Source organism: Entelurus aequoreus, linkage group LG13, assembly GCF_033978785.1.
Source record: "Entelurus aequoreus isolate RoL-2023_Sb linkage group LG13, RoL_Eaeq_v1.1, whole genome shotgun sequence".
Classification (NCBI taxonomy): domain Eukaryota; kingdom Metazoa; phylum Chordata; class Actinopteri; order Syngnathiformes; family Syngnathidae; genus Entelurus; species Entelurus aequoreus.
This window is the reverse complement of record NC_084743.1, coordinates 8,585,715-8,601,268: the sequence shown is the minus strand read 5'-3', so window position 1 is coordinate 8,601,268 and position 15,554 is coordinate 8,585,715. Positions and strand designations below refer to the sequence as shown.

The 15,554-nt window shown below is 43.6% G+C and overlaps 2 protein-coding genes across 2 annotated transcripts in view; one reads left to right on the top strand and one right to left on the bottom strand.

Annotated features, from left to right (window-relative positions):
* Window positions 1-9,197, bottom strand: part of LOC133663141 (solute carrier family 49 member 4-like) — a 30,938-nt gene extending 21,741 nt beyond the window's left edge. The window contains exons 1-2 of the mRNA XM_062067387.1: window positions 8,563-9,197; window positions 5,010-5,103 (exon numbers count right to left, since the gene is read on the bottom strand). Of these exons, the coding sequence (XP_061923371.1) occupies window positions 5,010-5,103; window positions 8,563-8,863 (395 nt within the window). The 5' untranslated portion in view covers window positions 8,864-9,197. The remainder of the gene's footprint in view (window positions 1-5,009; window positions 5,104-8,562) is intronic.
* Window positions 9,037-15,554, top strand: part of LOC133663142 (HSPB1-associated protein 1 homolog) — a 15,375-nt gene continuing 8,857 nt past the window's right edge. Inside the window, exons 1-3 of the mRNA XM_062067388.1 lie at window positions 9,037-9,230; window positions 12,290-12,470; window positions 12,539-12,723. Of these exons, the coding sequence (XP_061923372.1) occupies window positions 12,293-12,470; window positions 12,539-12,723 (363 nt within the window). The 5' untranslated portion in view covers window positions 9,037-9,230; window positions 12,290-12,292. The remainder of the gene's footprint in view (window positions 9,231-12,289; window positions 12,471-12,538; window positions 12,724-15,554) is intronic.

Genomic DNA, 15,554 nt, shown 5'->3' with positions numbered 1-15,554 from the left:
TTCACATCAAATATTACACTTGGAGGGAAAATATTGCATATTTGGTGTGTTTGCCATAAAAACAGTTTAGTTGAACAAAAAGGCCATACAATGTTAAAAAATGACCAGAGTTCTATCTGGAGTTGAGGTGTAGATATTTAATACTAATATATGACTTCTTTGAACACTTTAATGACTGACAGTCTGTTGAGAGTCACTACAAGTGAGGGCAGCCCTTATGGTGACATGAAATATTGAACACTTTAATGACTGACAGTCTGTTGAGAGTCACTACAAGTGAGGGCAGCCCTTATGAAATATTCTCTTGTGTTGAACATGACAAATATCATTGTTAGTGTGTGGCCCTCAGTGGACAACATTGGACACTTCTGGTGAAATGTGCTGTTTTCCTGCTTCTCAAGAACAGTACTGATAACTAATTAACATACTTTTATAAATGTCATCTAAACCTGCTTTGTGCTAGCTTTCAAATGTTGTTTCATGAAGCGTGATGGCTTTTTCCCCCCCTCGTAAAATGTTGTGGAACATTCGGTGCAAAGATGGCATGATAAGACTCTGTCTGAAACAGCCAAGAAGTCTCAAACTATGGACGCCATGTTGGCTCACAATGAGCTCAGGGGAAGAGGAGGACGCCAGAAGGACAAAGGGAGCGCTGCATTGTGGTTAGTGAGTTACTGGAGCTGTATCAGGTGTGGGTGTGACATCACCATGCACCCAGGATGAAAGTGTGGGTGTGACATCACCATGCACCCAGGATGAAAGTGTGGGTGTGACATCACCATGCACCCAGGATGAAAGTGTGGGTGTGACATCACCATGCACCCAGGATGAAAGTATGGGTGTGACATCACCATGCACCCAGGATGAAAGTGTGGGTGTGACATCACCATGCACCCAGGATGAAAGTGTGGGTGTGACATCACCATGCACCCAGGATGAAAGTGTGTGTGTGACATCACCATGCACCCAGGATGAAAGTGTGGGTGTGACATTACCATGCACCCAGGATGAAAGTGTGGGTGTGACATCACCATGCACCCAGGATGAAAGTATGGGTGTGACATCACCATGCACCCAGGATGAAAGTGTGGGTGTGACATCACCATGCACCCAGGATGAAAGTGTGGGTGTGACATCACCATGCACCCAGGATGAAAGTGTGGGTGTGACATCACCATGCACCCAGGATGAAAGTATGGGTGTGACATCACCATGCACCCAGGATGAAAGTGTGGGTGTGAAATCACCATGCACCCAGGATGAAAGTATGGGTGTGACATCACCATGCACCCAGGATAAAAGTATGGGTGTGACATCACCATGCACCCAGGATGAAAGTGTGGGTGTGACATCACCATGCACCCAGGATGAAAGTATGGGTGTGACATCACCATGCACCCAGGATGAAAGTATGGGTGTGACATCACCATGCACCCAGGATGAAAGTGTGGGTGTGACATCACCATGCACCCAGGATGAAAGTATGGGTGTGACATCACCATGCACCCAGGATGAAAGTATGGGTGTGACATCACCATGCACCCAGGATGAAAGTGTGGGTGTGACATCACCATGCACCCAGGATGAAAGTATGGGTGTGACATCACCATGCACCCAGGATGAAAGTATGGGTGTGACATCACCATGCACCCAGGATGAAAGTGTGGGTGTGACATCACCATGCACCCAGGATGAAAGTATGGGTGTGACATCACCATGCACCCAGGATGAAAGTGTGGGTGTGACATCACCATGCACCCAGGATGAAAGTATGGGTGTGACATCACCATGCACCCAGAATAAAAGCAGGTGGAAGTCAAGCAGACGTGAAAGCTGCTTCCTCTCCAAACTAACACACTTTCTTCTCGTGCTGACTTCCATCTCCCAGCACAGGATGCTGCGCCTCAGGACAAAGACAGGGTCTGGACCCCTGGAGAGACCTTTATGGAACCTGCCAGACATGAAACGGCGCGCGGAGCAAATACGTCGCCACAGGCGAGTCGACCCGCCTTCTTGCGCCACCAGGGAGCCAAAATGTGGTGTTGTCACACCTCACACTTGACTGTGACACCTGCTGGTGGTACTGTGCATTGCATCGACACACCTCACACTGACTGTGTGTGTGTATATATATATATATATATATATATATATATATATATATATATATATATATATATATATATATATATATATATATATATATATATATATATATATATATATATATATATATATATATATATATGTTACTATTTGTGACAGCCCACAGGAAACACTGCATACCAGATGAATAAAGTGTGTATATTTGATTATATAGCTGTGACATTCCCATCTTTAAAGGCACTTAAAAATGGAAATGACCTTCTCACGGTGTTTCTAAAATGGAGCATGACTGAGTGAGCAGGAGAATAATGCAACTATGTTTTTATAGCTTCCACTTGCCTGAGCTGCTCTATGAAGAATAATGACATGACTGTGTGAAGACGTTACTTTAGATCTTCTAATGAGCAGACAAGATGACTGTGTGGAGGGGTGAAGATGTTACTTTAGATCTTCTAATGAGCAGACAAGATGACTGTGTGGAGGGGTGAAGATGTTACTTTAGATCTTCTAATGAGCAGACAAGATGGCTGTGTGGAGTGGTGAAGATGTTACTTTAGATCTTCTAATGAGCAGACAAGATGACTGTGTGGAGGGGTGAAGATGTTACTTTAGATCTTCTAATGAGCAGACAAGATGGCTGTGTGGAGGGGTGAAGATGTTACTTTAGATCTTCTAATGAGCAGACAAGATGACTGTGTGGAGGGGTGAAGATGTTACTTTAGATCTTCTAATGAGCAGACAAGATGACTGTGTGGAGGGGTGAAGATGTTACTTTAGATCTTCTAATGAGCAGACAAGATGGCTGTGTGGAGGGGTGAAGATGTTACTTTAGATCTTCTAATGAGCAGACAAGATGGCTGTGTGGAGGGGTGAAGATGTTACTTTAGATCTTCTAATGAGCAGACAAGATGACTGTGTGGAGGGGTGAAGACGTTACTTTAGATCTTCTAATGAGCAGACAAGATGACTGTGTGGAGGGGTGAAGATGTTACTTTAGATCTTCTAATGAGCAGACAAGATGGCTGTGTGGAGGGGTGAAGATGTTACTTTAGATCTTCTAATGAGCAGACAAGATGACTGTGTGGAGGGGTGAAGATGTTACTTTAGATCTTCTAATGAGCAGACAAGATGGCTGTGTGGAGGGGTGAAGATGTTACTTTAGATCTTCTAATGAGCAGACAAGATGACTGTGTGGAGGGGTGAAGACGTTACTTTAGATCTTCTAATGAGCAGACAAGATGACTGTGTGGAGGGGTGAAGATGTTACTTTAGATCTTCTAATGAGCAGACAAGATGACTGTGTGGAGGGGTGAAGATGTTACTTTAGATCTTCTAATGAGCAGACAAGATGGCTGTGTGGAGGGGTGAAGATGTTACTTTAGATCTTCTAATGAGCAGACAAGATGGCTGTGTGGAGGGGTGAAGATGTTACTTTAGATCTTCTAATGAGCAGACAAGATGACTGTGTGGAGGGGTGAAGACGTTACTTTAGATCTTCTAATGAGCAGACAAGATGACTGTGTGGAGGGGTGAAGATGTTACTTTAGATCTTCTAATGAGCAGACAAGATGGCTGTGTGGAGGGGTGAAGACGTTACTTTAGATCTTCTAATGAGCAGACAAGATGGCTGTGTGGAGGGGTGAAGACGTTACTTTAGATCTTCTAATGAGCAGACAAGATGGCTGTGTGGAGGGGTGAAGATGTTACTTTAGATCTTCTAATGAGCAGACAAGATGGCTGTGTGGAGGGGTGAAGATGTTACTTTAGATCTTCTAATGAGCAGACAAGATGACTGTGTGGAGGGGTGAAGACGTTACTTTAGATCTTCTAATGAGCAGACAAGATGGCTGCAGCATGAAGATGTTGACATGAAGAGTAAAGTTAGCATGCTGACCTCCCACATCGCAACTTTCTATCTCTGTTTGTGTTTGACATCTGGCCTGTGATTGGCTACTGACAGCTCCTTCATTTCACCCTCACCCTGGGAGGACAAGCAGTATAAAATGGGGGCTGGATGCAGATGTAATGGACTTTGGGAGACAGGTGAGGAGGTACATGTCATTAACTAAAACAAGTCCAATTAGAATCGACTGATAATTCTAGGAGTGTCCAGACTCTCGATACTCTTTTTATTTCTGATACTGACATTGATCTGATATGGTATCAGCAGGATACTTGTATCATTTAGTCATGTGGAATGTTATTCAGGTTAGATGAAGTGAAATGAGTCAAACAGAGTTATGAAAAACACTAGCATATTTATTATTACCCGTCTGGATCGGACTGTCTTTAAGTTGAAGTGGAGAGGTAATTTTTTTTTTCCAGTGACACCTAGTGGTCACAATAATTCATGAAGTTAAGCTCATGACACAGTAAGTGGAATGATGCGGACACGATTGTTACTGAATACTTTCTAACATGCCTTGAAGACTTAGTAAGTGTAAGTAATATGTAACTATAATACTTGTTTATATTGACTAATGTCACCTTCTATAGTTCAATGGTTATTACCTATGTCTAGCATGTTTACCTTTATATTTACATGAGTTCTTCAAGCCAGAGGAACCTTCAAACACTATAAATATATTTACAAGAATGTCGCTTATTTTACATTTTGAAAAAGTCCTGCACCAAAATTCTTGGTTGGACTTCTCAGCAGCAGAATAGTTGGATCTGAGTGAAGAGCACCCTCTGCTGGACGCACAGAGAAGTGTTCAAGGGGAAGTGCACTTTTTTGGAATTGTTTTGTTTATTATTGTTATTTATATATTGTTATTTACATATGAACACTGATATGTATTATTTATATATTATTTACAGATAAATACTGACATTTATATATTGTTATTGACAGATAAACACTGACATGTATTATTGAGGAGGAGGAGGAGGAGGAGCCTTACCAGCGACGGAGGGGCGGGTCTGACAGCGGAATGCTGCGTAGGACCGCCCCCAGCAGCATGAAGAAGGCCGACAGGAGGAGTGACGCACGCAGACCTGCAGGATACAGGAAGTGGTCAAACCAGGCCATCATCTCCTAGTTCACAGGTGTCAAACTCAAGGCCCCTCACGTCGTTTAAAGTGGCCCGCCACCTCGTTTAAAGTGGCCCGCCACCTCGTTTAAAGTGGCCCGCCACCTCGTTTAAAGTGGCCCGCCACGTCCTTTTTACGTGGCCAACCATTGGCCGGCCATATCGTTTAAAGTGGCCCACCACGTCGTTTAAAGTGGCCTGCAAAATACTTTAAAACGAGATGGCCCGCCACACCGTTGAAACGTGTGTGTGTGTATCTCAATCTGTGTGTGTAGACAGATCCCTGTGTGCGTTTTTTAATTTGTGTGGCCCTATTTTGATTTGTGGGTGTGTGTAACAAAAAAAAATCTGTCTGTCCATATTTTGATCTGTGTGTGTGTGTGTGTGTGTGTGTGTGTGTGTGTGTGTGTGTGTGTGTGTGTGTGTGTGTGTGTGTGTGTGTGTGTGTGTGTGTGTGTGCGCGCGCGTATTCAGATTTGTGTAAAACTGATTGGTTGTCTTTTTACACATCACTTTTGCGACACTTCTGTGTAAGATTTGTGTGTCCGTGCAGAGATCTGAATGTGTAAAGAGACTTGTGTGTCTGCAACTTTTCCTTTCCCTATACTCACCACTAGTAGGCGCCCTGCACCCACTCATGTTATTCTGTGTTGAAGACACACATTAGAGTGTCACACTGACAACACCCAACTTGTTCACAACTAGTGGTGAGTATAGGGAAAGGAAAGTTGCAGACGCACAAGTCTTTAAACACCTTCAGATCTCTGCAGGAATACACAAATCTTACACAGAAGTGTCGCAAAAGTCAGGTGTAAAAACACAACCAAAAGGGTTCTTGCTTCACACAAATCTGAATGCACACACACATTTTTTTTTACACACACAGATCGAAATACAGACAGACGGATGTTTTTACACACAGAGATTGAGATACAGACACACAAATATGAGTACACACACACACACACAAACACGTAAATCAGATTACAGACGCACAGATTAGGAAAGACATTTACAAATAGTGTCGCTCCAACAATACTTCCATACTTGCTACAGAACACTTGGACTGTTACTGATGAACTCTCTCCTTCGCCAAAAAGCGTGCGAGGAATCCCAGAGTTCCTCATTTCATGAGTGACAACAGGAAGTGTTTTTCTCCATGGGATGTGGAAGTGGCTTGGTGTTCTCTATTTGCTCACGCCTGGCGTCAGGTTGGGAAACTCAACTTTCTGTTCTCTCGCTATCCTGACTATTTAGGAAGGACTGCAGGAGACCACAAACTACTTTACTACTGCACCTTTTAAAGTTGAAGTAGGTGCACACAGTTAGTTAAACAACACTAAAGATGAGGACTTCTTAACACAACTACTGATGGTGTACTCAATAAAGTGGGCTGCTTTTTGTCAGCGAGCAAAAGCGAAAAGACCTGAGAGGACTCGAGTGCCACAAGGACCACTTTGAGAAACATTCCACTGTCACACTTACATGGGTCAGAGGTCAAGATTCAGCACACAAGTGGACCCTGAACGCATCATGACCACTTCATGAACATATTTTACTTTCAGGGAGTTATGCCAGAGTGGACTTCTTACCCACTGAACCACAGACGGTGTGTGTGTGTGTCATATTTAGACAACAATGTGTGTGTGTGTGTGTGTGTGTGTGTGTGTGTGTGTGTGTGTGTGTGTGTGTGTGTGTGTGTGTGTGTGTGTGTGTGTGTGTGATATTTAGACAACAATGTGTGTGTGTGTGTGTGTGATATTTAGACAACAATGTGTGTGTGTGTGTGTGTGATATTTAGACAACAATGTGTGTGTGTGTGTGTGTGATATTTAGACAACAATGTGTGTGTGTGTCACATTTAGACAACAAGGAGGGCCTGTCTGTCACCATTAAAAGCAGGTCCCACAGTATCAGTGGCCACATGTACATGGACAAAATGTATTTATTCTGCTCATAATTCGGATCAGATTGTTACTGCGTACATGGACCCTGAAAAAAAAACGATCCGATTACAAAGTGCATTTTCATGCGTCACACCTTAAATCGGAATACTTTATTTTGACATGCGCAGCACAAACCGTAAACGGAAGTAGAAGCAGCAGTGACTGTAAACAAACACGGCTCCGTGCATTTCTGCTAGTCCGATGTCGTCACGTTATTTATCTTCTTTTTTTTTGCTACTTTTGTTTTACCTCTCTTTTTAAAATGGACCTGTTCTGTGCCCTCCGTGTTGTGATATGTACGGGCTGCCCTAGTTACTGTAGTCGCAGACATGACGTCTTCAGGGCGCGTCCTCATGTTATGCGTCTGAGGCTAGCAGTTAGCAGTAAGGTTGAGAATAAAACAGCTTGTTGAGACAACAACTGGATCTTTCCTTTTATTGTTACATCTGCACACGACACTCCAGACCATACTTATATATATATATATATATATATATATATATATATATATATATATATATATATATATATATATATATATATATATATATATATATATAAATCTGTGTTGGCCCTGTGATGTGGTGGCGACTTGTCCAGGGTGTACCCCGCCTTCCGTCCGGATGCAGCGGAGATAGGTTCCAGCGCCCCCAAAAAGGGACAAGCGGTAGAGAATGTATATGTACACTACCGTTCAAAAGTTTGGGGTCACATTGAAATGTCCTTATTTTCAATGAAGATAACTTTAAACTAGTCTTAACTTGAAAGAAATACACTCTATACATTGCTAATGTGGTAAATGACTATTCTAGCTGCAAATGTCTGCTTTTTGGTGCAATATCTACATAGGTGTATAGAGGCCCATTTCCAGCAACTATCACTCCAGTGTTCTAATGGTACAATGTGTTTGCTCATTGGCTCAGAAGGCTAATTGAAGATTAGAAAACCCTTGTGCAATCATGTTCACACATCTGAAAACACTTTAGCTCGTTACAGAAGCTACAAAACTGACCTTCCTTTGAGCAGATTGAGTTTCTGGAGCATCACATTTGTGGGGTCAATTAAACGCTCAAAATGGCCAGAAAAAGAGAACTTTCATCGGAAACTCGACAGTCTATTCTTCTTCTTAGAAATGAAGGCTATTCCACTAAATTGTTTGGGTGACCCCAAACTTTTATCTCAGCTGCATCTGGGGTACACCCTGGACAAGTGGCCACCACATCACAGGGCCAACACAGATTTTATATATATAAATAAATGTATGTATGGGCCACATTTTGGAGGCCCCTGCTTTAAAGTATTGACTAAAATGTCTTGAACCTAAAAGAAGATGTTCGAAATCCCAACAAGTCAATACTGATAAGACTTGTGTGCAGTGATACTATTGCTTTCTTTGTTGTTAGCAGGAGCTAATCAATAATCAATAATGAGCAGGAAGTTCTTTTGGAAGGTCATCAAGCCACAAAGTTGAGCCTCACCTCTTTTGTCCATGATCCACATGAAGAGCAGCCAGGGCACGAAGCCCACTGGACCCCACAGCACCAACACGGCGATGTCGGACTTGGTGAAGCCGAAGGCCTGGACGGCAGAGTTCTGGATGGGCCCCCAGAAGTTCCACACCATCCCCTGCATGAGGGCCAGCGTGGAGAAGAGTCCCAGGACCAGCCATCTGCGGCCGAACACTCGGCTGATGACCGGCGGCCTTCTCGCCTCGGCGTGGGACGGCACGAGAAGCGGCTGCCTCTCGGCCTCCGCGGCCGCACTCGACGCGGCACCCATGGTGGACACGCCGGGAGCAGGTCGAGGGTGAAAGCCGTCCTTCGCGGCGGTGAATGGACGCTGTGTCAGTCTGTCTCAGGCTGGCTCAGGCTGGCGAGGACCAAAACAAAAGCGACGCGTACAGAACTGAAGTGCGCGTGCGCACGGGTGTTTGCATTTCCGCTCGAGAAACTACAGCTACTCAGCCGCCATTTTGGCTCGCCTTGTGGCATGAGCTCAAGTCGCGGCGTCGCTCCGTCATCTGAGCCACAATGGAGCAGTTTCATCCGTGAGCGTGTCGAAACCAACCGGAAACACGAGACGTCACTTCTGTCACGTGAACGTTGTTTACTTCCGGCCGAATCTCCGCAGCACGTGCCAGGAGGAGGTAAGTTCCCCCTCTTAGTTTCCAACAACACACTGTTAGCTTGCATGCTAACTACTTTTCTTTAGCACAACGAGACTGTGGCTTCTTCTTGTTGTTGTTGTTGTTGTTTACCACCTTCTGCTGCTTGTTAGTCCATCTTCTCCCCGACGGCATAATAGCTTGGAAGTCAAGTAATGCTAACTGGCTTTTACGGTGGCCGAAAGAGGTCAACACGCACATTGATTGATTGAGACTTTTATTAATAGATTGCACAGTGAAGTACATATTCTGTACAATTGACCACTAAATGGTAACACCCCAATAAGTTTTTACACTTGTTTAAGTCGGGGTCCACTTAAATTGATTCATGATAAATTTATCAATTTAAGTGGACCCCGACTTAAACAAGTTGAAAAACTTATTGGGGTGTTACCATTTAGTGGTCAATTGTACGGAATATGTACTGTACTGTGCAACCTACTAATAAAAGTCTCAATCAATCAATACAAATATATACTATCATCATAATACAGTCATCACACAAGTTAATCATCAGAGTATATACATTGAATTATTTACATTATTTACAATCCGGGGGGTGGGATGAGGAGGGTTTGGTTGATAGCAACACTTCAGTCATCAACAATTGCATCATCAGAGAAATGGACATTGAAACAGTGTAGGTGTGACTTGGTAGGATATGTACAGTGTTTACTTGGTAGGATATGTACAGTGTTTACTTGGTAGGATATGTACAGTGTTTACTTGGTAGGATATGTACAGTGTTTACTTGGTAGGATATGTACAGTGTTTACTTGGTAGGATATGTACAGTGTTTACTTGGTAGGATATGTACAGTGTTTACTTGGTAGGATATGTACAGTGTTTACTTGGTAGGATATGTACAGTGTTTACTTGGTAGGATATGTACAGTGTTTACTTGGTAGGATATGTACAGTGTTTACTTGGTAGGATATGTACAGTGTTTACTTGGTAGGATATGTACAGCCAGCAGAGAACATAGTGAGTTCACATAGCATAAGAACAAGTATGTACATTAGAAATACATTTGATTATTTACATTTGGTTATTTACAATCCGGGGAGGTGGGATGTGAAAAGGGGAGGGTGTTAGTCTAGGGTTGAAGTTGCCTGGAGGTGTTGTTTTAGTGCGCTTTTGAAGGAGGATAGAGATGCCCTTTCTTTTACACCTGTTGGGAGCGCATTCCATATTGATGTGGCATAGAAGGAGAATGAGTTAAGACCTTTGTTAGATCAAAATCTGGGTTTAACGTGGTTAGTAGAACTCCCCCTGACCCATAAACACTTACACACAGACCCATAAACACTTACACACAGACCCATAAACACTTACATACAGACCCATAAACACTTACATACAGACCCATAAACACTTACACACAGACCCATAAACACTTACATACAGACCCATAAACACTTACATACAGACCCATAAACACTTACATACAGACCCATAAACACTTACACACAGACCCATAAACACTTACACACAGACCCATAAACACTTACATACAGACCCATAAACACTTACACACAGACCCATAAACACTTACACAAAGACCCATAAACACTTACACAAAGACCCATAAACACTTACACAAAGACCCATAAACACTTACACACAGACCCATAAACACTTACACACAGACCCATAAACACTTACATACAGACCCATAAACACTTACACACAGACCCATAAACACTTACACAAAGACCCATAAACAATTACACAAAGACCCATAAACACTTACACACAGACCCATAAACACTTACACACAGACCCATAAACACTTACACAAAGACCCATAAACACTTACACACAGACCCATAAACACTTACACAAAGACCCATAAACACTTACATACAGACCCATAAACACTTACACACAGACCCATAAACACTTACACAAAGACCCATAAACACTTACATACAGACCCATAAACACTTACACACAGACCCATAGACACTTACATACAGACCCATAAACACTTACACACAGACCCATAAACACTTACACAAAGACCCATAAACAGTTACATACAGACCAATAAACACTTACACACAGACCCATAAACACTTACATACAGACCCATAAACACTTACACACAGACCCATAAACACTTACATACAGACCCATAAACACTTACACAAAGACCCATAAACAGTTACATACAGACCAATAAACACTTACACACAGACCCATAAACACTTACATACAGACCCATAAACACTTACACACAGACCCATAAACACTTACATACAGACCCATAAACACTTACACACAGACCCATAGACACTTACACACAGACTCATAAGCACTTACACACAGACCCATAAACACTTACATAAACACCATCTAGTGGTTGAGGGGTCACATTACATGTTTGTGTCACATGTCAGTTGGTGGTAGAGTCCCAGCACCTCTACTCTGGCGGCATCTAGTGGTTGAGGGGTCACATTACATGTTTGTGTCACATGTCACTTGTTGGCAGAGTCCCAGCACCTCTACTCTGGCGGCATCTAGTGGTTGAGGGGTCACATTACACCTCTAAGAGGGCCTGCATGTATTTCAAAGGGCAATGCTTGGATTCATTTGGTTTTCCTGGGAAAATCATTGTAAAATAAGAAGTTCCAGTAGGTTGAAAAATGGCGGTTATAAAGGGGGACAGAAAGGAAGTCCAGTGTGTACTCCTTCAACAGCTGCTGGCCATATTTCACCTCTTGAAGGTCAACATTGTGTAGCATGACGTCATCTTCAAAGTCTTGAAGGTCAATATTGTGTAGCATGACATCATCTTCAAAGTCTTGAAGGTCAACATTGTGTAGCATGACGTCATCTTCAAAGTCTTGAAGGTCAACATTGTGTAGCATGACATCATCTTCAAAGTCTTGAAGGTCAACATTGTGTAGCATGACGTCATCTTCAAAGTCTTGAAGGTCAACATTGTGTAGCATGACGTCATCTTCAAAGTCTTGAAGGTCAACATTGTGTAGCATGAGGTCATCTTCAAAGGCCATAAAAAGCTCTCCCCCACACAGGCAATGGCCGCCTTCAGTCCAGAGCAGGCCCGGAGGATTGTGGGTCGCCTGCAGCAGCCCGCGGTCTTCTTGAACATGACGCAGGGCTGGCCGGTCCTCCACTGGACCGCCGAGAACTTGGGCCAACGTCTCGGGGACCGGACCGTCCGCTTCCGGCTGGGGAGGAAGGCGGAGACTAAGGGTAGCGAGGCGGCGTGTTAGCGTCCTGAAAGCCCAGACAAGACCTTTCTTTTGTCTTTCTGCCCGTAGTTCCGCTCTTTGAAAGTCAGTGTTCTTACCTGGATGCAAAGATGGATCATTTTCTGGCCTGGGTCAAAGGTCAGGCCCAGGAGGATGCGGGTCCTTTCTGCGACTTCCCCTCATCGGAGTACTGGGCCTACGCCGACTACAAGTACATCGCCATGTTGTTTGCCGACCAGCCGTCCATGTTTGAGGTAAGTGCTAGTAAAGTGTGTGGAAACATCACAAACTCCGGCAGCCATGTTGAATATTCCACTCCAAATACCTGGGAGTAATTTTACGGAGATTGACATCAGTGTGGTAACACTTCTGCACTTTGACCATATTATTAGGTCAGTCACACTGGAAATATGCAACAATTGTAAAGAGACACATTTGACCATATTATTAGGTCAGTCACACTGGAAATATGCAACAATTGTAAAGAGACACATTTGACCATATTATTAGGTCAGTCACACTGGAAATATGCACCAATTGTAAAGAGACACATTTGACCATATTATTAGGTCAGTCACACTGGAAATATGCAACAATTGCACATATGCTTGTTTATGCACTCTAAATGGTGAATAACTATCTAACAATTGAGTCAATGGATTATACTCTCTATAAACATCCAGAGACAATACTCCATTTACATGTCATGGCCTGAAAATTACCCAAATATGAGAGGTATTGTTATTAAACGTGCTAACGCAGACGGACTATTTTAGCGAGTTATTGATAGCAGTGCGCTAATGCTAGCTTACGCTGCTATTGTTGACACACTCGGCTGCTTCTGCTTGGTCTCAAAGTTGCTAAAAGTAAATAGTAGATTATAATTCACCTGCTGGTGTGGCCATGGACCACACCAGCAGCTACACTTTCACATCCCCCAGATGGCCAAATTGACACACACAAAACTTTTTTCAACCCTTTGTGAGATTGTGATTAAATCTTCATCTAAACAGAATTATGTGAGCGTCCCAGCGAGAGTGGAAATATTACTGTAAGTGTTTGGTTTTTTTTGTTAGTTTGTATGTTTAGCACCTAGCAATGACGCTAATGATGCTATAGTGTCACAATAAATCTACATCCGTTTAGCACTCGGCTTCTAAAACTTATTTCTCATCCTCGTTGTGTTCGGGCTCAAAAATATAAGGTCCAGGATCATAATTTGTCCCAAAGTAATCCTTGGCTCTCACAAAGCATTGTTGTTGATGGGGAAGGGATCTGTGGTTCCTACCCTATGTCACGGATCACATGATTGGCTTGGTCGTTATGTCAGGGAATGTCTGTCAGATTGATACTATTTGAATCATATCTACATACAGCATACTTGCCAACCCTCCCGTTGTTAGCACACCACTGTCTGTTGTTAGCACACCACTGTCTGTTGTTAGCACACCACTGTCTGTTGTTAGCACACCTCTGTCTGTTGTTAGCACACCTCTGTCTGTTGTTAGCACACCTCTGCCTGTTGTTAGCACACCACTGTCTGTTGTTAGCACACCTCTGTCTGTTGTTAGCACACCTCTGTCTGTTGTTAGCACACCTCTGTCTGTTGTTAGCACACCTCTGCCTGTTGTTAGCACACCACTGTCTGTTGTTAGCACACCTCTGTCTGTTGTTAGCACACCTCTGTCTGTTGTTAGCACACCTCTGTCTGTTGTTAGCACACCTCTGTCTGTTGTTAGCACACCACTGTCTGTTGTTAGCACACCTCTGTCTGTTGTTAGCACACCTCTGTCTGTTGTTAGCACACCTCTGCCTGTTGTTAGCACACCACTGTCTGTTGTTAGCACACCTCTGTCTGTTGTTAGCACACCTCTGCCTGTTGTTAGCACACCACTGCCTGTTGTTAGCACACCTCTGTCTGTTGTTAGCACACCTCTGTCTGTTGTTAGCACACCTCTGTCTGTTGTTAGCACACCTCTGTCTGTTGTTAGCACACCTCTGTCTGTTGTTAGCACACCTCTGTCTGTTGTTAGCACACCTCTGTCTGTTGTTAGCACACCTCTGTCTGTTGTTAGCACACCTCTGTCTGTTGTTAGCACACCTCTGTCTGTTGTTAGCACACCTCTGTCTGTTGTTAGCACACCACTGTCTGTTGTTAGCACACCTCTGTCTGTTGTTAGCACACCTCTGTCTGTTGTTAGCACACCTCTGTCTGTTGTTAGCACACCTCTGTCTGTTGTTAGCACACCTCTGTCTGTTGTTAGCACACCTCTGTCTGTTGTTAGCACACCTCTGTCTGTTGTTAGCACACCTCTGTCTGTTGTTAGCACACCTCTGTCTGTAGTTAGCACACCTCTGTCTGTTGTTAGCACACCTCTGTCTGTTGTTAGCACACCACTGTCTGTTGTTAGCACACCTCTGTCTGTTGTTAGCACATCACTGTCTGTTGTTAGCACACCTCTGTCTGTTGTTAGCACACCTCTGTCTGTTGTTAGCACACCTCTGTCTGTTGTTAGCACACCTCTGTCTGTAGTTAGCACACCTCTGTCTGTTGTTAGCACACCTCTGTCTGTTGTTAGCACACCACTGTCTGTTGTTAGCACACCTCTGTCTGTTGTTAGCACACCACTGCCTGTTGTTAGCACACCACTGTCTGTTGTTAGCACACCTCTGTCTGTTGTTAGCACACCACTGTCTGTTGTTAGCACACCTCTGTCTGTTGTTAGCACACCACAGCCTGTTGTTAGCACACCTCTGTCTGTTGTTAGCACACCTCTGTCTGTAGTTAGCACACCTCTGTCTGTTGTTAGCACACCTCTGTCTGTTGTTAGCACACCACTGTCTGTTGTTAGCACACCTCTGTCTGTTGTTAGCACACCTCTGTCTGTTGTTAGCACACCACTGTCTGTTGTTAGCACACCTCTGTATGTTGTTAGCACACCTCTGTATGTTGTTAGCACACCACTGCCTGTTGTTAGCACACCACTGTCTGTTGTTAGCACACCTCTGCCTGTTGTTAGCACACCTCTGTCTGTTGTTAGCACACCTCTGTCTGTTGTTAGCACACCTCTGTCTGTTGTTAGCA